Genomic DNA, 21,550 nt, shown 5'->3' on the forward strand with positions numbered 1-21,550 from the left:
TGGTTTGATGCAGCTCTCCGTGCTACTCTATCCTGTGCAGGCTTCGTCATCTCCCAGCACCTACTGCAACGTACATCCTTCTGAATCTGCTTAGTGGCTTCATCTCTTGGTCTCCCTCTACGATTTTTACCCTCCATGCTGCCCTCCAATGCTAAATTTGTGATCCCTTAATGCCTCAGAACATGTCCTACCAACCGATCCCTTCTTCTAGTCAAGTTGTGCCACAAACTTCTCTTCTCCACAATCCTATTCAATACCTCCTCATTAGTTATGTGATCTACCCATCTAATCTTCAGCATCCTTTGTAACACCACATTTAGAAACCTTCTATTCTTTTCTCGTCTAAACTATTTATTGTCCATGTTTCACTTCCATACATGGCTACACTCCATACAAATAGTTTCAGAAACAACTTCCTGAGATTTAAATCTATACTCGATGTTAACAAATTTCTCTTCTTCAGAAATGCTTTCCTTGCCGTTGCCAGTTGACATTTTATATCCTCTCTACTTCGACAGTCATCAGTTATTTTGCTCCGCAAGTAGCAAAACTCCTTTACTGTTTTATGCGTCTCATTTCCTAATCTAATTCCCTCAGCATCACTCTACTTAATTTGACTACATTCCATTATCCTCGTTTTGCTTTTGTTGATGTTCATCTTATATCCTCCTTTCATGACACTGTCCATTCCGTTCAACTGCTCTTCCAAGTCCTTTGCTGTCTCTGACAGAATTACAATGTCATCGGCGAACCTCAAAGTTTTTATTTCTGCGCCCTGGATTTTAATACCTAGTCCAAATTTTTCTTTTGTTTCCTTTACTGCTCGCTCAATATACAGATTGAATAACATCGGGGACAGGCTACAACCCTGTCTCACTCCCTTCCCGACCGCTGCTTCCCTTTTGTACAGTGGATAATCCGGGATGGAATAATGATAATATTATGAAGAGGATAGATTGCTATTCACTGTATAGCAGAGATGTCGAGTTGCAGATAGAGACGACAAAAAGACTGTCACACAAGTAAACTTTTATCCAGAAAGACCTCCTTCAGAACTAGACAGCGTGAAAACGCGCACACACACACACACACACACACACACACACGTCTCGTACTGATGAGCGAGGTCTGCGGCTGCTGAGCCCAGACTACTGAGACCAGCAGCACTCAATGGCAGAAGCAGTCAAAGCGGTGTGGGGAAAGAGGAGGCTGGGAGGGATAGCAGGTAGGGGTGGGGGCGATAACGTACAGGGATGAGGTGGAGAGAGCTTAAGGCAGCTAGGTGCAGTTGGAAGGTTAGATAGTGGATGAGGGGGGAGGGGGGTGAGAAAGTAGAGAAGTAAAGACACTGTGGGTGCATTGGTGCAATAGGGGACTGTGTGGTGCTTGACCGGGAACGGGGAAGAGGATAGGATAGGTGTTTGTAGGATAATGACTAATGACTAATGGAGGTTGAGGTCAGGAGGGTTAAGGGAATGGTATACTGCAAAGATAGTTCCTACCTGCACAGGTTAGAAAGGCTGGTGTGGGTAGGAAGGATCCAGATGGCACAGACTGTGAAGTGAAGAACATCGTATTGGGCAGCACACTCGTCAACTAGGTGGTCCTGCTGTTTCTCAGCCACAGTTTGTCGGCAGCCGTCCATGTAGACAGCCTGTCGGTTGTCGTGCCCACGTAGATTGCGACACGGTGGTTGTAGCTTAAAACTGTGTGCCGGACCGAGACTGGAACTCGAGACCTTTGCCTTTTGCGGGAAAGTGACTCTCCTCGGGAGAGTGCTCCCGAGTTCGAGTCTCGGTCCGGCACACAGTTTTAATCTGCCACGAAGTTTTGTATCGGTGCCCACTCCGCTGCAGAGTGAAAATCTCATTCTGGTTGTAGCTTAGTTTGTAGAGTGTGTGGCTGATTTCACAAGTAGCCCTGCCATTGTTGGGATAGGTGATGCTTGTGACTGGACTGGAGTAGGTGGTGGTGGGAGAATGTACGGGTCAGGTCTGTTACAGGGATATGAGCCACGAGGCAAGGGATTGGGACCGGGGATGGAGTAGAGATGGGCCAGGACATTGTGTAGTTTCGGTGGGCGGCATACTGACACTGTGGGAGGGGTGGACATTCCTAATTTCAGTGCACGACGAGAGACAGTCGAAGCCCTGGCGGAGAATGTGACCCTCCGCAGGTAATTGTGCAAACGTATTCTGCAGTTCGGGAATCGTCCTGTTATTCTTTCATCTTTCTTAACAGAATCGGTATTAGGCATGAATACAATACAGTCTTCTTGTGTTTCCATACTCAGTCTCGTCATTGTTCAGCCTTGGTTCTTATTCCTGGGCAAACACACTAATCTGATCAGATGATATACTGAGCTTACACATACATCTCTGCAGATACAGTGAAATGCCAAAGAGTTTGGTACAGGCATGCATATTCAAATGTAGAGATATATAAACAGACGGAATACCGTGCTGTGGTCGGTGACGCCTATATAAACGACAAGTGTCTGGCGCAGTTGTTAGATCAGTTACTGCTGCTAGAATGGCAGGATATCGAGATTTAAGTGAGTTTGAACGTGGTGTTATTGTCGGGACACGGCACCTTCCGGGTACCGATGAAGACGGGATTTTCCTGTACGACCGTTTCACAAGTGTACCGTGAATTCGGGCATCTAGTAAAACGTGAAATCTCCGACATCGCTGTGGCCGGAAAAAGATCCTGCAAGAATGGGACTGACGACGACTGAAGAGAATTTCTGCAGATTTCGATGCTCGACCGTCAACGTGTGAACCACTCGAGGAAACATCTTTGATATGGGCCTTCAGAGCTGAAGATCCACTCGTGTATCCTGGACGACTCACGACACACGGCTTTAAGCTTCGCCTGGGCTCGTCAACACCGACATTGGACTCTCGGTGACTGGAAACGTGTTGCCCAGTCGGACAAGTCTCGTTTCAAATTGTATCGAGCAGGTGCACGGGTACGGGTACGGAATCCGTGGACTTTGCATGTCAGCAGGGGACTGTTCAAGCTGGTGGAGGCTCTGTAATAGTGTGTGACGTGTGCAGTTTGGAGTGATATGGTACCCCTGATATGTTTAGATGTGACTCTGAAAGGAGACACGTACATAAGCATCCTGCATCCATTTGTGTCCATTGCGCATTCCGATGGACTTGGGTAATTCCAGCAGGACAGTACGACACCCCACATGCCCAGAATTGCTACAGAGGTACACTCTTCTGAGTTTAAATACTTCTGCTGGCTACCAAACTCCCCAGACACGAACGTTATTGAGCATATCTGTGATGCCTTGCAACGTGCTGTTCGGAAGGGATCTCCACCCCCTCGTACTCTTACGGATTTGTGGACAGCCGTGCAGGATTCACAGTGTCAGTTACTTCCAGCACTGCTTCAGGCATTAGTCGAGTCCACGCCACACCGTGTTGCGGCACTTCTGTGTGCTCGCGGGGGCCCTACATAATATTAGGCAGGTGTACCAATTTCTTTGGCTCTTCACTGTACTTCCTCTTACTAAATTACTGCCCTCACTGTCCCATTTCAAAGACACGTGTCATATGTCAGGATGACTTATAACGTGAAAATAAGTAACAATTTTGCACAGTAGTCGTGCTCTCCTGTAAAATTTTTATACTACGCAAACTTCCTTCCAATGAGAATTGTACTGCAACTTTTGTGACACTGTTGCAGGTTGCTTTGTCTGGTCTCGGGACAAGAAAACACTGTCTGGTAGCAACATAATCAGATAAATATCATTTTTCAATTACTACTTGTATGTACACTCCTGGAAATTGAAATAAGAACACCGTGAATTCATTGTCCCAGGAAGGGGAAACTTTATTGACACATTCCTGGGGTCAGATACATCACATGATCACACTGACAGAACCACAGGCACATAGACACAGGCAACAGAGCATGCACAATGTCGGCACTAGTACAGTGTATATCCACCTTTTGCAGCAATGCAGGCTGCTATTCTCCCATGGAGACGATCGTAGAGATGCTGGATGTAGTCCTGTGGAACGGCTTGCCATGCCATGTCCACCTGGCGCCTCAGTTGGACCAGCGTTCGTGCTGGACGTGCAGACCGCGTGAGACGATGCTTCATCCAGTCCCAAACATGCTCAATGGGGGACAGATCCGGAGATCTTGCTGGCCAGGGTAGTTGACTTACACCTTCTAGAGCACGTTGGGTGGCACGGGATACATGCGGACGTGCATTGTCCTGTTGGAACAGCAAGTTCCCTAGCCGGTCTAGGAATGGTAGAACGATGGGTTCGATGACGGTTTGGATGTACCGTGCACTATTCAGTGTCCCCTCGAGGATCACCAGTGGTGTACGGCCAGTGTAGGAGATCGCTCCCCACACCATGATGCCGGGTGTTGGCCCTGTGTGCCTCGGTCGTACGCAGTCCTGATTGTGGCGCTCACCTGCATGGCGCCAAACACGCATACGACCATCATTGGCACCAAGGCAGAAGCGACTCTCATCGCTGAAGACGACACGTCTCCATTCGTCCCTCCATTCACGCCTGTCGTGACACCACTGGAGGCGGGCTGCACGATGTTGGGGCGTGAGCGGAAGACGGCCTAACGGTGTGCGGGACCGTAGCCCAGCTTCATGGAGACGGTTGCGAATGGTCCTCGCCGATACCCCAGGAGCAACAGTGTCCCTAATTTGCTGGGAAGTGGCGGTGCGGTCCCCTACGGCACTGCGTAGGATCCTACGGTCTTGGCGTTCATCCGTGCGTCGCTGCGGTCCGGTCCCAGGTCGACGGGCACGTGCACCTTCCGCCGACCACTGGCGACAACATCGATGTACTGTGGAGACCTCACGCCCCTCTTGTTGAGCAATTCGGCGGTACGTCCACCCGTCCTCCCGCATGCCCACTATACGCCCTCGCTCAAAGTCCGTCAACTGCACATACGGTTCACGTCCACGCTGTCGCGGCATGCTACCAGTGTTAAAGACTGCGATGGAGCTCCGTATGCCACGGCAAACTGGCTGACACTGACGGCGGCGGTGCACAAATGCTGCGCAGCTAGCGCCATTCGACGGCCAACACCGCGGTTCCTGGTGTGTCCGCTGTGCCGTGCGTGTGATCATTGCTTGTACAGCCCTCTCGCAGTGTCCGGAGCAAGTATGGTGGGTCTGACACACCGGTGTCAATGTGTTCTTTATTCCATTTCCAGGAGTGTATAATTTCAGCAAAAAATCTGACTAAAATGTGTGATGAATGTCTTCTCTGCATTTTTTTGTAAAATGAGGCGTGCCCAGAAAATAAGTGTTGCGCTGAGCAGCTGGTGTTCAGAAAGATCTTTTTCTTTCCTTACAAACTTGGCAATATTGCATTCAATGGCAGGAGGTCCACATTCTTGCTCAGAATTCTGAACATTGGGGATCCACTTCATTTAAATTGTGTGAATAGCTGTAGGAAAATGTGCAGAAATTGTTTGTTGGCTAACTCCACTTAGTCATTGAGAAGGTAATGTGGTGAAGTCAGGGTGCAAATATATATTTCTAGTTCTTTGAGGAGGTCCATTTTGTTGCCTTTGCTACTCGTGAATAAAATCTTTAAATTATTTGTAGTCCCTGAAATGTATTCATGTTGTCTTATACTAATGTTTCTTCCAGCCTGGCCAAGATAAAAAAGACTGGGGCAGTTGTCACAAACAGCCATAAATTCATTATTTTTTCAAGACTAGTCTTACAGTTTTGTTACTGTATTCTTCGTTAGGCTGAATAAACTGTTATTTGCACAGTGTTACTGTTGCGAAAACTACACTCGTCAAAACAAGTTTTGCATCGCCTCGGTTCCGAGAGTTCTGGAATCTGTACAGAAAATTGGAATAGAGATCAATAGCGACATAAACATAATTTCCACCGTTTTTATTGCTCACGAAAACCACACAGTGCACGTTGTACCACCGTACAGCGAGACCTCCAGTGGTGGTGGTCCAGACCACTGTACACACCAGTACCTGTAATACCCAGTAGCACGTCCTCTCGCATCGATGCCTACCTGTATTTGTCGTGGCATACTATCCACGAGTTCATCGAGGCACTGTCGGTGGAGATTGTCCCACTCCTCGACGGCGATTTGGCGTACGTCCCCCAGAGTGGTTGGTGGGTCAGGTCATCCGTAGACAGCCCTTTTCAGTCTGTCCCAGGTTTGTTCGATAGGGTTCACGTCTGGAGAACGTGCCGGCCACTCTAGTTGAGTGATGTCATTATCCTGAATGAAGTTATTCACAATATGCTTCCGCTACGGTTGCACTATCAGTTGGAGGATGGCATTCACATATCATAAAGCTGTTACGGCGCCTTCCATGATCACCGGCAGCGCACGTCGGCACCACGTAATGCCACCCCAAAACGGCAGGGAACCTCCACCTTGCTGCACTCGCCGGACAGTGTGTCTGAGGCGTTCGTCCTGACCGGGTTGCCTCCAAACACGTCTGTGATGATTGTCTGGTTGAAGGCATATGTGACACTCATTAGTGAAGACAATGTGGTACCAATCCTGAGCAGTCCATTTGGCACGTAGTTGGGCCCATCTGTACTGTGCTGCTCGGTGTCGCGGTTGCGAAGATGTACCTCACAGTGGATGTCGGGAGTGAAGCTGTGCATCGTGTGGCCTGTTGTGAACAGTTCGAGTCGTAACACTATATCCAGTAGCTGCACGAAAAGCATTATTGAACATGGTGGCGTTGCGATCGTCCGCTGCAGTAGTAGCCCTCGGTCGGCCTGAGCGAGGCGTGTCATCGACTACAGACGACACGAGCCGTGTACCTCCTTCCTGGTGGAATGACTGGAACTGATTGGCTGTCGGACCCCCTCCGTCTAATAGACACTGCTCGTGCACAGTTGTTTACATTTTTGGGTGGGTTTAGTGACATGCTGAACAGTTAAAGGGACTGTGTCCGTGATACAGTATACTCAATTAACGTCTATCTTCAGTATTTCTTAGAACTGGGGTGATACAAAACTTTTTTTGATGTGTGTATTTGAACTGTTGGCATGTCTCCATATCCACCTGCTTCTTTCCATGTCGACAAATGAACTTCCTCTCTGCCTTCTGTCCACGGAGTGCTGTCAAGGGATTCTCCAAAGTTTCTTCAGTCAGAGCTCAGGTTTTGCGGCCAATTTCTATAGTAATAAGTAACGAGCAATATATTTAACAGATGTATTCATTTTGGGATTAGCTTTGTTAAATTTTACAAACGATATTATGTTCATCATTGACTATACTACTTAGTACTATTTTCACAATTATAATTTTGATCTCGAGGTCCCGGACAGACAGAGAAACTCGAATGAAACACATTACCAATGTGAGTTGATAGCCGGTCGATAATTCGAGTCGATAACCGGTCGATTGCGAACCACTTTCTATATAGTTAAATAGTGCTCCGCAGAGTGACTCACCTGTAAATTGGTCGGAGTGCATTGCCGACGAGTTGCCAGCAACTCGGTGTCCCACATTGCCGAGCAATCCGAGTTGCACCCGTTCATCGAACACACATCTGTATTGGTTTCATTGGAAGATATTCAACTACAAGCTTCCAGGCTATGTCAGGAGTGATTTGATATTGAAAGCAAGTTGTCATTTTGGAAAAGAATGTCGTATAACACAAATGCAGTTTACTGCACAGCTAAAGCTAAGATAAAGTCCCCAGTACCTCAGTGAAAGTAAATGTACAAGAAAATGCAAAATCGTACAGGAGTATTCTTTTATGTGAGTAGCAGCCATTGTTATTCTGCAAGATTGTTAAGTGAAAACTATACACTGAAAGGCCACCTATTTAGTAGCTGGGATGTCCACATTTGGGATGGATAATAGTGGTTACGTGTCATTATACGGAGGCAGTGAGGGCTCGGTATGTCACTGGGGGGGGAGTTGGGACGACATCTCTTCACAAGTCACCCGATTTCTGTAAATTCCGGTGTGGGAGTGACGAGATTTCACGTGTTCAGTTACCTCACCGATGTGTTCGATCGGGTTCAGATATGGCGAGTTGTGGGGCCAGCACACCAGTTGGAACTCGCCACTGCGTTCCTCGAACCACTCTGTGGCACTCGGCCTTTTGACATGGCACACTATCTTGTCGAAAAATGCTACTGCCGTCGGGAAACGTGATCGACACGGAGGGTGTACGTAGTCTGCAACCGGTGTACAGTACCGTTCGGCCGTCACAGTGCCTCGCACGAGCTCCGTCGGACCCACGGATTCCGGTGTGAATGTTCCCCGGGACGTAACGGGGCTGCCCCCCGAGTCGTCTCCGTCCCGCAGTACGGGTGTCGAGGAGCCGTTCCCCCGAAAGACGACGGATTCGCGTTCTCCCTTCGACACGACGGAGGAGGTATTGCGTTCGTCGGATCGTGGTACGCTCTGCCACTGCGACAGTGTCCGGTGCCGACGGTGACGTGTGCATTTCGCTCGCAGTTGCCGACGTCACGGTGTCGGTGTACGCGCGTGCTGCGGAGGCTCGCCGTTAGGAGTGTTCGGTGCACTGTGTGTTCGGACACACTCGTATTCCGCACGGCGTCGAGGTCGGATGTCAGTTCTACCACAGTTTGCCACCTGTTCCGTTTTACCGGTCTGCCCGGCCTGCGACGTTGTAGTCCACTGGCCGTGTTCCGGGAACATTGAGAAAAGGAACATTTGTTTAATTAGGTACTTGAAAGTGGCTCAATTACTATAACCGTAGTCTGGGTAGGGAGTTTTAAAACGGAACAGTGAAAACGACAGAAAAGCCACGAATCTCCGATACGTCTAAACGCGGTGGTATACGCGAAGAGTTATTTAACAAACTGAAACGGCCGCCACATTTCTGTGTGTATAAATTACTAGTAGTGTGAGTTTTCAAAACAAAAGTAAAAGAGTGTTACGGCAGAACAAATCGACTGTACCAAATCACCGTATTTGTTCTGTTTAGTTGTTCTGTTTCGAATATTTATGTCTGCAGCTCCTTGACTACTACATAAAGCCAGCAGTTTCTTTCTTTTATGTTATACGGATGAATCCAGAATTTTGTTAGTTTCCTCATTCACGCTTTGCAGTAATAGAGAACCCTACTTTCCTCTCGGCTCGTACCTATGCTCGGCATGCCCAGTGTAACCAAAATATGTTCTGGTGCGACATGACAGTACTCCTTCTTTTCCACGATTGGCACACGGCAACTGCAGTTTCTCATTTCAGAGTTGCGCCTTCTGCAGAACTGTGTTGCCAGGTACTCTGCAACTGGTTTTCAATGTAACTGACTGCCCATTGTGTTCCTTTTCGGTTGCTCTGTCTGAAGATTACCTAAATCATTTTCCAGTGGTTAAAGTTACAACTAATGTACAGAGTAATTACAAAATCCATGAAATGGTTTTAAAAAACTGGTTTAGGTAAATGACTAAACATAATGTAGGGAATGATACAGAATGTGTAAGACGAACTCTCAGTTTTGTGTGCGCGCACTTCTCAGGATTTGCCTTTTGTATCCGTCTTCTGAGGATTATTCCCGGTTCGGTACTCAAACAACCGAACGACCAGTCAACATTTTTGACACCTTTGCACACTCAGTATAGGTTATGTCATCTTTCATTTTATTAACCATCTGATCGGCATTTTCGAATGCTTAAACATTGTGATAGATAAACAAAGAAAAATAATTAAATTCACGTGCACAAAGATTCCACATTGGAAAAGAATGATAGGAAGAAAACATAAGAGAATTGAGGAAGTTAAAACATTGATTCAAATGATGTGAATCTGTCTGCAAACCAATTAATTAGGTAAAAGTGGTGATCAAAGTAATTTTGATAAAGATTTAAAAACAAAGAAATTTTAATGTACGTTAAGAGATACCAACAGGCAACCTTTCGAATGTGAGATCAGTACCTTAATCACCATACTACGTAACCAGTATGTAAATTGTTACTATTTTTAAACATGTAGAGCATCTCGTGAAATTCTGAAATTTTTTTTCATCGATTGCTCATAAATGGGGGCTCGCCAGTGTGTGTGTGACTGCAGGGTGCAGTTTCTTGGACCTTAACCTACATCACCCTACAGATTGTTTCAAAAAGTCGATCCCACCACTGGGGACCTCTCCTCATTAGCCATATATCGGTACCAACATTTTGAAGTGTTTTATGGAGTTCATAATTATCCCGTGTGCACAAAAATAGACATTCCGCTGGTGAAAAGCATATGTTTTGTAGTTCATCCACAAAAAATCTGCATTTGGGAATTAACAGATACACTATATAATCAAAAGTATCCAGACATCTGGCTGAAAATGACTTACAAGTTTGTGACTGTCTAGACCAGTGCATTGCAGGGATTTTGTTGTCTGTAACCATTCTCCTACAGGTCGTGCATTACGAACAGATGCTCGATCGTGTTGAAAGGTGCAGTTGCCATCCCCAAGTTACTCTTCAACAGTGGAAAGCAAGAATGTGCTTAAAACATCAGTGCAGGTCTATGCTGTAATAGTGCCATGCGAAACAACAAGAGGTCCAAGCCCACTCCACGAAAAACACTACCACACCGTCACACCACCGTCTCCGAATTTTACCGTCGGCACTGCACGCGCTGGCAGATGGAGTTCACTGGGTACTCGCCATACCCACACCTTGCCATCGGTTCGCCACATTGTGTACTGTGATCCGTGACTCCACACAACATTTTTTTCACTGTTCAATCGTCCAGTGTTTACTCTCCTTACACTATTCGAGGCATTGTTTGGCATTTAATGGCACGGTGTGTGGGTTACGAGCAGCCGCTCGACCGTGAAATCAAACTTCTCTCACCTCCCACCTAACTGTCGTAGTACTTGCAATGGATCCTGATGCGGTTTGGAATTCCTGTGTGACGGTCTGGATAGACGTCTGCCTATTGCACGTTACGACCCTCTTCGACCGTCGGCGGCCTCTGTCAGTCGACAGACGAGATCGGCCTGCACGCTTGTGTGCTGTGCGTGTCCCTTCACGTTTCCACTTCACCGTCACATCGGAAACAGTGGACCTGGGGATGTTAAGGATTGTGGAAATGTCGCATACAGACGTATGGCACAAGTGACATCCAATTACCTGACCACATTCGAAGTCAGTGAGTTCTGCGGAGTGCCCCATTGTACTCTCTCACGATGTCTAATGACTACTGAGGTCATTGACTTAAGAGTACAGGTCTGGCAGTAAGTGGCAGCACAATGCACCTTATATGAAAAACTTATGTTTTGGGGGTGTCTGAATACTTTTGATCGCATAGTGTATTACTTACGTGCTGAAAACACTATTGACATCCACTATGTTTTCAGCATGCAGGTAATTCTTGTTTATTCTCAGTACTCATTTTTTGTAGATGTACTGTGAAACAGTTTTTATCAGTGAAATATGTAACTTTGGTCTGTATCTCAGTGGCAACTTTAACACCTTGAAAATGACTTCTTAGGGTTGAAATTGTGGTAAATACAGTGTCCTGTCACATTAATGTGAACACATGTAAAAAATCTGAATAACTACCTTTTGTAGTGTGGACTGGTGCGAGGTGTGCAGGAAGAGGGGTTGGGGTTGTTTGGGGAGGGGGGGGGGGGGGGCGAGGTCAGGTCATCGGTCTCGTCAGATTAGGGAAGGACGGGGAAGGAAGTGGACCGTGCCGCTTCAAAGGAACCATCCTGGCATTTACCTGGAGTGATTTAGGGAAATCGTGGAGAACCTAAATCCGGATGTCTGGACCCGGGATTCGACAGTCGTCCTACCGAATGTGAGTCCAGTGTGGTAGCCACTGTGCCACCTCGCTCGATCGTGCAGGAAGAGTCACCGAGGTTCCGAACGGTACCGATGGGAATGTGGAGCCGCGACTGGCTGCGAGAGGTTTCTCAGTCGAGAATCTGTGATGCGAACAGACCGATCGTGGTGGGGTCGCAGATTCTCAATTGGGCTTAGATGTGGGGAATTTGGCGGCCAGGGGAGTACGGCAAACTCGTCCGGTGCTCTTCGAAGCACACAGGTAGACTGTGAATCGTGTGACGTGTCGCACTGTCCTGCCCGTTGGTGCCGTTGCACTGAGGAGAAACAAATCGCACGTAGGAACAAACACAGTCCCCGGAGATTTATGCGTAATCGTATCGATCTGTCTTGCCCGGAGAGCACGACGAGATCACCCACGGAATGCCGCGATAGTATTTCCCAGACTGTGACACTTCCTCCTCCGGCCCGCACCCTTCTGGTGCTTGTCGCAGGGCGTCGGTCGTACGTCTGACGGGGCATAAAATGTGATTCGTCCTAAAATGCCGTCCGTTGCCACTCGGTACAAGTCTGTTTGTGGTATTGGCGTGCACATTCCGGCCTACGAATTTGCAGTCGGCACGAGTGCGTGAACCGGGCACCTGGCGCGGAAGCCTGTACACGGCGTTCGCCGAATCCTCATCGAGGAGACGCTGCCGGAAGCACCTCAGTTCTTGTGGGTGGTCGCTCGCTCGACAGTTGCTCGTCTATCTGCCCCTGTATACATCATTCGCCCCGTCTTACGTGGGCCGTGGTGCACCGCCGTTGCCTCGGCACAGGTTTTTTTGATACTGCCATTTGGCCGGACACTGTATGCTGTAACCGCATCGACGTGCGAACAGTTTACAAACTGAGCAATTTGAGAAATGCTTCTACCCTCAGTCCAAAAGTGTATGACTGTGCCCTTTTGGATGTCAGATAGATTGCTCCATTTCTGAATTTTATGACACTGACTGTACCATTTTCCTGATCCACCTGACACACTTTATATACCTTCCATTGCCAGTACTGTCACCTGCCGTCTTTGAGTGGTTATTGCTTGTCGACGCTGAACACGGGCAGTGATCACGTCGGTGTGACTAGACCTTGTAATACAGTCGACGGTGAACGTGATGTTGTTAAAAAAAAGAGGAGGGAGATTTCTTGTCGAACTTGCTAACGAGGGAACCTCCCCATTGCAATCCCCTCAGATTTAGTTTTAAGTTGGCACAGTGGATAGGCCTTGAAAAACTGAACACAGATCAATCAAGAAAATGGGAAGAAGTTGTGTGGGACTATGAAAAAAATAAGCAAAATATACAAACTGAGTAGTCCGTGCGCAAGATAGGCAACGTTGAGGAGTGTGTGAGCTCAGGAGCGCCGTGGTCCCGTGGTTAGCGTGAGCAGCTGCGGAACGAGAGGTCCTCGGTTCAAGTCTTCCCTCGAGAGAAAGGTTTAATTTTTTATTTTCAGACAATTATTATGCGAAGCTGCACAGGTACACAGAGCAGTATTGTTTACGTGATCGTGTGTCAATTGTCAAAGTTCAGGCACTCACACATAATCGACTTCACTCTCTAAAATTCCAGGACATGTTCAGATTTGCTTGGACATATGCAGGATCTGACGGTCTACAGACGGAAAAATTTGAAAACGTTAAAAACATATATTTTGACAGATCACAGGGAAAACTGTGCGACTGTGAAACTGTTGCATTCATTTGTTGCAGTTTATGTGACAAACCCTTACGTTTTTCATCACATTTTTGGGAGTGATTATCACATCTACAAGAAAACCTAAATCGGGCAAGGTAGAAGAATCTTTTTACCCATTCGCCAAGTGTACAAGTTAGGAGGGTCGACAACATATTCCTGTCACGTGACGCACATGCCGTCACCGGTGTCGTATAGAATATATCGGACGTGTTTTCCTGTGGAGGAATCGGTCGACCTGTGACCTTGTGATCAAATGTTTACGGTTCCCATTGGAGAGGCACGTCCTTTCGTCTACTAATCGCACAGTTTTGCGGTGCGGTCGCAAAACACAGACACTAAACTTCTTACAGTGAACAGAGACGTCAATGAACAAACGGACAGATCATAACTTTGCGAAAATAAAGAAAGTAAACTTTTCATTCGAGGGAAGACTTGGACCGAAGACCTCTCGTTTCGCAGCTGCTCACACTAACCACGTGACCACGGCGCTCCTGAGCTCACACACTCCTCAACGTTGCCTATCTTGAGCACGCACTATTCAGTTTGTATATTTTGCTTATTTTTTCATAGTTACACACAACTTCTTCCCGTTTTCTCGATTAATCTGTGTTCAGTTTTTCAAGGCCTATCCACTGTGCAAACTCGTAACTAAATCTGAGAGGGGTGCGATGGGGAGGTTCCCTCGTAAGCACAAATATTTTCTTACCTTTTGTGCTGTGTTTATGGACTGCAGTTGTTGCTGACGATACAGCAAACTGACGGTGTACGAATTTAAAAATGTATGACCGTTTGTCATCGGGAGATTTAAGATGTTAACATTGACGACTCAAATGTTATCTAGGATAACTCTTTATTACATTTCAGTTTTTATTGCCCGGATGTATGCAGGAAATTTGTGAGCTGCCTGCCGGTAGAAAATAAATAGTCTTCCCCCTCTCACATTATTGTACTTCTCTCCTTTCTGTCAGCCTCGGAGAACTGTGGGGGTTCACTACATTGCGAGGGCGACATCTGCTTCGTGTTTCAGGTTCCTGAGGCCGGAAACTGCGCAGGGCATCTTCGTCAACTTCAAGCGGCTGCTGGAGTTCAACCAGGGCCGCCTCCCTTTTGCCGCGGCACAGATCGGCAACGCTTTCCGCAACGAGATATCTCCGCGCTCTGGGCTCATACGTGTCAGGTGAGTGCTGGGAGCTCTGGACAGGTGGGCTGTGAATTTGTGGGCTCCTCCTGCCCCACCAGTTTGTCATACTGTACTGCCCGATTTTATATATTTACAAGTTGTTACCTGCCACTTCCCTTGTGTGTCGGTAGTTTTGTTACTGTGAGTGACAGTGAGTAAGCGAGCTAGTTATTTTATGAGGTGCCTGTGTATATAGTGCTGTAGAAATATATGTATAAAAAATGTATGCAGTGCCAGCATGTAGGTACAAGTAAGTAATGAATGTGTTTGTATTATTTTGCTGTATATCAAATCTGAAAGGATGCATTATGTTTTCTAATGAAATTTTAAAATGCTTCAATTCATTACAAACGTGCAGAAGTAGTGTTTTTAGAGGTTTCTCTGGCTCACATATTACTGAATGTGAGATTTTGCCACCAGAGCACCATGTTCCAGACATTTCTCCCTCCCATTTCAATACTTAATGGTGCCTACATTTTTGATCCATCTGCCTATGACTAGTTTATGATTAAAATAGTGAGCTATTAGATCACAATTAAATGAAGCCTCACCAAAATGCTCCCACATTCCACACCTAAAGGTATGACACTCTGTTTGTCACACGGCCATTAAATGGCATCACCATTGTGAGTCTTGGAGAGTCTTGTATATGTCGCACGGTTCTCCGCATCTAAACTGCGACGGGCGTGTGACTGTTCTAATGTCTATGTAGGTCCCGAGGCTGATTGATGTTTTCCGTCTGAGCTCCAGTGGATGTGAGATTGCTGTGAGATTTCTCGAATTTGAGTAACTTTTGCACATCGAGCTCTGTTAGAACTGAGCGCTTATCGGACTTAAAGTATGTGAGGCTTATAGTAATAATTTTAAATACAGTTTGTAGGCTTACCGTCCAATTGTATTGCTGTATGTGCACCAGAACTCTCCAGCTATGCCAGGTGGTGTAGGGACTCAGTATTGAAAACCACACGGGCAATAACGTTGCATTTGCACTATCGCAGAATCATCTGTCGACACTAAGAGTCGTGATTATCACTTTGCGTGCCACTCGAGTATACCGTATTTAGAATACTAATAATATTCAGGACAACTTTCTAAAGTCCACAGTCTTCGTCAGAGTTCAAGCAATTTCCGTACCGATTACCACCTGAATCGGTTCAGCAGTAGAGCTGTGAAAACGTAACAGAGTGAGTTACTTTAGCAATTAATAATACTGGTATTAGTATGGAAGTATGGATTGAATCCATTGAGAATTGGATAAGCATTGTATTGAATACGTTGACTCATATTATATAGAACATATCAACCAGTAAAAGCATTTTCACAAATACAATAAAGTTCAAAATTGAAAGAGTAAATAGCTTTTTCAGAGAGTAAATATTTTTCCTTAATTTGCATAATATTCTTAAAATCAGTAAATATCTTGTACTACACACTTTGTAAAGTAGCCTATCTTCTTCATCAGCGTTTGAGCTGTCGTGTGGCAAATTTCACAGATATCGGTTGTGCGGTTCAGTTGTGGAAACTTGAAAGGCAGAGTTAGTTTCACATTTGTGGTATTAGTATAGAAGTATGGACTGGCACATAATTAAATATGTTGAGGATTTTATAAGCATCATATTCTAATTGTTACCTACGGCTGTGCTCGCGTATCGGTAAAATGAAATGAAATGTTCGTACGGCTTTATTGTGTGGGAGACCTCGGATGGGATGTTTAGGAGCTCTGTGTAAGTCTTATTATTTGACAACACTTCGGTGACTTGCATGTTGATGACAATACAGTGATGATGAGGGCAACACGCATATCCAGGTATGAATCGTAGAGAGAGGGGGGGGGGGGAAGACCCAGGCGGCAGTTGAGCCCGGGATGCCACGGTCCTGAAACAGCAACACTAACTACACGACTACGAGTTGTCCACATTGAATGCTCAGTGTCTAAAACACGGGCTTGTGACTGATGTGAGTATGGAAATGGGTATTAAATGTGTAGAGGATTGTACAAACATTGTATTCATTACAGTAAATAACATTATGTAGAACGTATCAAACAATGAAAGCATTTTCACAAGTATGAGAAAGTTCAGAAGGCAAAGAGTAAAGAATTTTTTCAAAGAGTAATTATTGCTCCATATTTCACGTTATATTCTTCAAATCGTAAAATATGTTGTACTACACACTTTCTCGAGTAACCTATGTTGTTCCTCAGCATTCGAGCTGTCTCAGTACCAAATTTTATCAAAATCACATCAGGAATTTAGTTGTTGTTTATTAGTATGTATTTATTGTGGCAGGATAGGTCCGTGGGGTGCACTCTTACACATAACTAGGCATTCCACATGTTTTGCACTATTATTATTATTATTATTATTATTATGATAAACATAAGTTACATCTAACATACAAAATTATAAGCAGTTAGTAGTTAGTACTGTGCACAAAGACAAAATAAGGTAGCACAGTTTGTTTGTTCGTAAGTACAAGAATGGAGCCGTGATACGGGCAGATAGTTCTGAACTATGAAGGTTGGGAGCAGTGCACATGAGAAGGGAGGGAGGAGAAAAAGAGAAGCATGATAAAACACACTATTATGGTAATAGGGAAGAAAGAGGCATGAGAAATAAGTGTAACTGTGAGAAGATGAATGTGTTTGCTTTTCTATTTGATAAAGGGGAAACTGGCCATACAAGTTAATCATTGGGGAAATTTTATGGTATTGACAGAAGTAAGTGTTTCAGCTTCTCAAAACCGACGAGGCATTTAATTCTGCGTAGATTGCAGGGTAGCCTCTTCCAGAGATGGTGTGCACTTGCGCTCTGAGGAGCTGGTGAGGTAGACACAGCATGTAGTTGTCAAGTACAGTGAAACTCCGCTTTTATACTTTTCAAGGGACTTAAAAAAAAAAAAAAAAAAAAAATGGTGTAAAATGTGGAAAATAACATTTTAAGCTGTAAAAGTTACGTACAGGATACCCCCTGGCATTTTATGAATGATATATATACATAAGTCATCAAAAGACTTGTCAGGGACTTGTTTATTATCTAATGAAGGTTTATTATCTAACAAAAACCACTGATGTAACTGGAATGTAACAATTAAACAATGGAGAATCCAGGATGGAATGTAACAATACAATCCATCCTGGATTTTCCACTGATGTAACTGGAACTGATAACTGTCAGGGAAGTAGGAACTTTCGACTCAATTTCATATGTCATAATCGCTATTTTTGAAAGCTTGCTGCTGTCATTCATGAATGTACATAAGTATTTTGTGTAGTGTTTGAATATGTGCGATTCTGTGTCTCTTGCACTGTATTCATCTTTTAGAGGTTATCATGTACTCATCAGTTATGTAGAAAACCACACACACATATGCAAACTATCACTCACATTGGTTGTGTATGTAACATCACATAAAATACCTACGTAAATACTGCACTTGGTAATCGGAATAAATTCTCAAAACGTGTTTTGCTCTGCACGAATAAAATACGTAACAGGCTATGTGTTTACACTAAAAACGTTTGAGCAACTCAGAAGTGAATGACGGTGTCAACTAGTGCTCTGAGCGGCCGTACATCGAAGCACGCTAAATACGATTCAACAAAGGTGTCACGACGATCACAGCACTTGCGAAACTGCATTTGCATAATAGCAGTTTGGAAATGGTTGTGATTGGTCACGTTATCTTCATTCGAATAAACCTAGTTACTCCCATCAACTACCACGCCAAGTAGACCTCGGCGGCAGCAGCAGGAGATACGGCACGAATTATTCCTACTTTTACACGTTTACCAGTTCAAATCTGCTGAGTAGGGTGCCCCATTGTCAAGAAACTTAATCGTGTAATATTTGTAAACTACTGGACAGCCAATATCGTGCCATTGTCATTTTTTTGTCCACAGACGTTTTTTTCGTAATGCGTAAATTGTGGGAAAATTATAAATATGTTGATGCAAATGTGGGTGCAAATTAACATTATGGGCATAGGCAATTGATGGGACTGATAAAAAAAATGTCGGAAATGCCAGGAAAACGTCAGTTCCGGGAACATAAAAGCGGGGTTATACTCTAACTAGTCTCACCACGAAGGACCTAACTGTACGGTGGTGAGTGTGGAAAAGACATCGGAAACTGACCTCTGGCATTGCAATTTGTGAGCTACCGACTGCACCTGAGGAACTTGAGCGTGCTTGTAGACATACATTACTATACTGGCAAAGGTGAGATAATATGGGGGTATCGAGAAGTTTGTGTGTAGTAGTACTACGATTTTATGAAACGAAATAATGCAGTAAGTTTTGCAGAGTGTTGTAAACAAGTTGAGCAAATGAATTATGTTTACTAATTGAGTTTAACACATACATCGGAGAATTGTGTTACAAAATTTGCAATAAATTAGATACACACACACACACACACACACACACACACACACACACACACACACACACATTTAAAGCAGCTTGTGGTTTCTGTAAGAACACTAAATGGGTAACTTACTATCGATGACAAATAGTGTGTTCTATTTACAGGGGCACTTTCATAACGACCATAGTATTTGAAGAAAAGCAAAATTTGATAAAAACAGGTTCAAAACTCTTTATTAAGTTATGTCTGTTAATACTAGATTTATTACACCCCTTGACATTTATTGTACATTAAATATTTAAACACTGACAGTGTTTAGATAAGACAAACTGTAACATAATTATTTAGGCTTATGTACAGTACAAAAGCAAAAATCCGTAAGATGTTTCTAGATATGCTTGTACTGAGACACGATCTTTCCCTTTTATCTTCCACCTGATGTGTCGAAAAATCACAGCCGACATGACACACGTATTGACCAGTGTGTCAAAACTCTAAAGGTAAAGTAGTTATATCAATTTCTCCCCATTTCTTACAACTGTTGTATCATTAAATAAACAGCTATTTACACATCCTCTTTCTCGCCACCGTGTTGCGAGTCTAGAGTGCTAACTTCAGTGACACCGGTGATTGCCAGTCTAGTGAAGGTGGAGCACTTAGAAGACACGGTCGGATGTCAGTGTAACTTGAAACGTGTGCACACCGTTGGTGGATACATAAACGATTAGAGTTGCAATTCTCGGTGACGAGTAGAATGTCGGAGTACGGAAGAAAAAAAAATTATATCTATAGGAATTGGCCTCTGGCAGCGTCTCGATTTCCTGTGTCTTCTGGAAAAAAATTATTCTGACAGCACGTCAGACCGACATGTGGTCGGCCCGCGATGTGGTCGGTGGCCCACTTTAGGGATGAGCCAGTTGAGGGATAGCCCCATTTTCTCACAGGAGGACCTCACGACGATCTATAATCTGTTCTATAGGAGCGGGATGTCCGTCTGCTCCTGTAGCAGATGAGTCTAGAAGAGTCTTCAGAGCTCAGTTCTGGATCCTTTACTGCATTGCGACAAGTGAGTCTCTGGCGTTTCCCCACACCCTAACACTGGACAGACCAGTGTAGAGTACGGAACAATCTCGTGTTGCAGTGGCAGCGTTGCCAACAGGACGAGCAGTGGGTATAGAGTGTGAACTCTGCCTTCGACGTCTCGGGTACGAGGCCCTTGTCGAGATGTGACACTGTTTGCACCCTTGACACGGGGTGAATTACCTGAAAGTTGCACCGCAAATACTGCAGAAATAGAAAGTGCTATCGATGTGCGGTTCTCTCGGAATGGATTGGTAGTCGACGGTTCCTACTGTTAGCCAATCGACAGGTTGTAATAATACTTAGAAACTGTATTTTTTTATGCAAACAAACACTTCTTAAATGGAACAAGCCTATTGACATTAACAGACTAAAAGTAGTGTACATTAGAAAGGCAGTGGTATTTTTGCAGGATTCTAGTGTGCGTCATTAACGAGATATTGTATTTTGAAAAGTTCCTATACAGGCACTTGTACAATACCTGTGGTAGCACACACTGGAGACTGACACAACTTCGTACACTAGTTATGTGGATCACGTCCAGTAACAAGACAATTGACCGTCACAGCTTGTGATCGAAACGACCACCACCAGCGGCAATACGTGCTTCCAGTTGGGACGGAACGACTGCTGCAGATGTGCTAGCATTTCAGTGAAGACGTCTCGGCGGGCTTCAGTAATACGCCATTGCGTATCGTCAGGTGCAGTCGGTACGTCTATTCAGTCAGCATCTTTCAACTTTCCCCACAGAAAAATGTCGACAGGGCTCGAGTCCGGGGAACGGGGCGGCCGAGGTAGGGGTCCTCTGAATCCGGTCCGACAATTTGGAAAAAATTCGTGAAGACATTCTGTAATACCTAGTGCACTACGGGCTGGACAACCGTCACGTAAGTACCACAGGTTTCTCGTAGTGTGCAGAGAAGTGCACGTCTTCTGGCATCTGTGGAAGACAGTCCGTTAGGAGGCTGCGATACTAGTACACCTTCGGTGTTCTATCTGTAAAAGACGGGCGTATCAGCTGACGGTTAATCACCTCGCACCACACGTTTACACTCTGTGGGTGCCGACGCACCTCCTTACGAAACAAATGGGGATTGTCGACAGGTCGATAGTGCACGTTTCGACAGTTTACCTGTTCACGATTGGCGACTGTGGCTACGTTACGAAACGAGATGCACGATAAATTGGGAGTGTCGCATCTTAATGCCCACCTGCAGAAGTTAACACGATTCTCGTAATAGTTCCCACGCGGCACTCGACGGAGAGGGGTGCGATAGAGATAGGAGTTACGTCGGTGGAGATCGCACGGTACACTAGCCCGACTTCCGACGTCGGGTGCGACAGCGGCGAGAACGTTAATTTCCCCCTCTTTTGTCATCACTCGTTCCTTCTGTCGCTCTGTATAGGTGTTACACGACCACTACAACTTTCACGTAAG

The 21,550-nt window shown here is 45.3% G+C and overlaps 1 protein-coding gene across 1 annotated transcript in view; it reads left to right on the top strand.

The window, feature by feature from the left end:
- The window catches only part of LOC126108915 (glycine--tRNA ligase), a 171,028-nt gene that overhangs the window by 66,526 nt on the left and 82,952 nt on the right, over positions 1-21,550 (top strand). Inside the window, exon 6 of the mRNA XM_049914277.1 lies at positions 14,513-14,662. Coding sequence (XP_049770234.1) covers positions 14,513-14,662 — 150 coding nt within the window. The remainder of the gene's footprint in view (positions 1-14,512; positions 14,663-21,550) is intronic.

The sequence above is a fragment of the Schistocerca cancellata genome, chromosome 11 (genome assembly GCF_023864275.1).
Source record: "Schistocerca cancellata isolate TAMUIC-IGC-003103 chromosome 11, iqSchCanc2.1, whole genome shotgun sequence".
Taxonomy (NCBI): domain Eukaryota; kingdom Metazoa; phylum Arthropoda; class Insecta; order Orthoptera; family Acrididae; genus Schistocerca; species Schistocerca cancellata.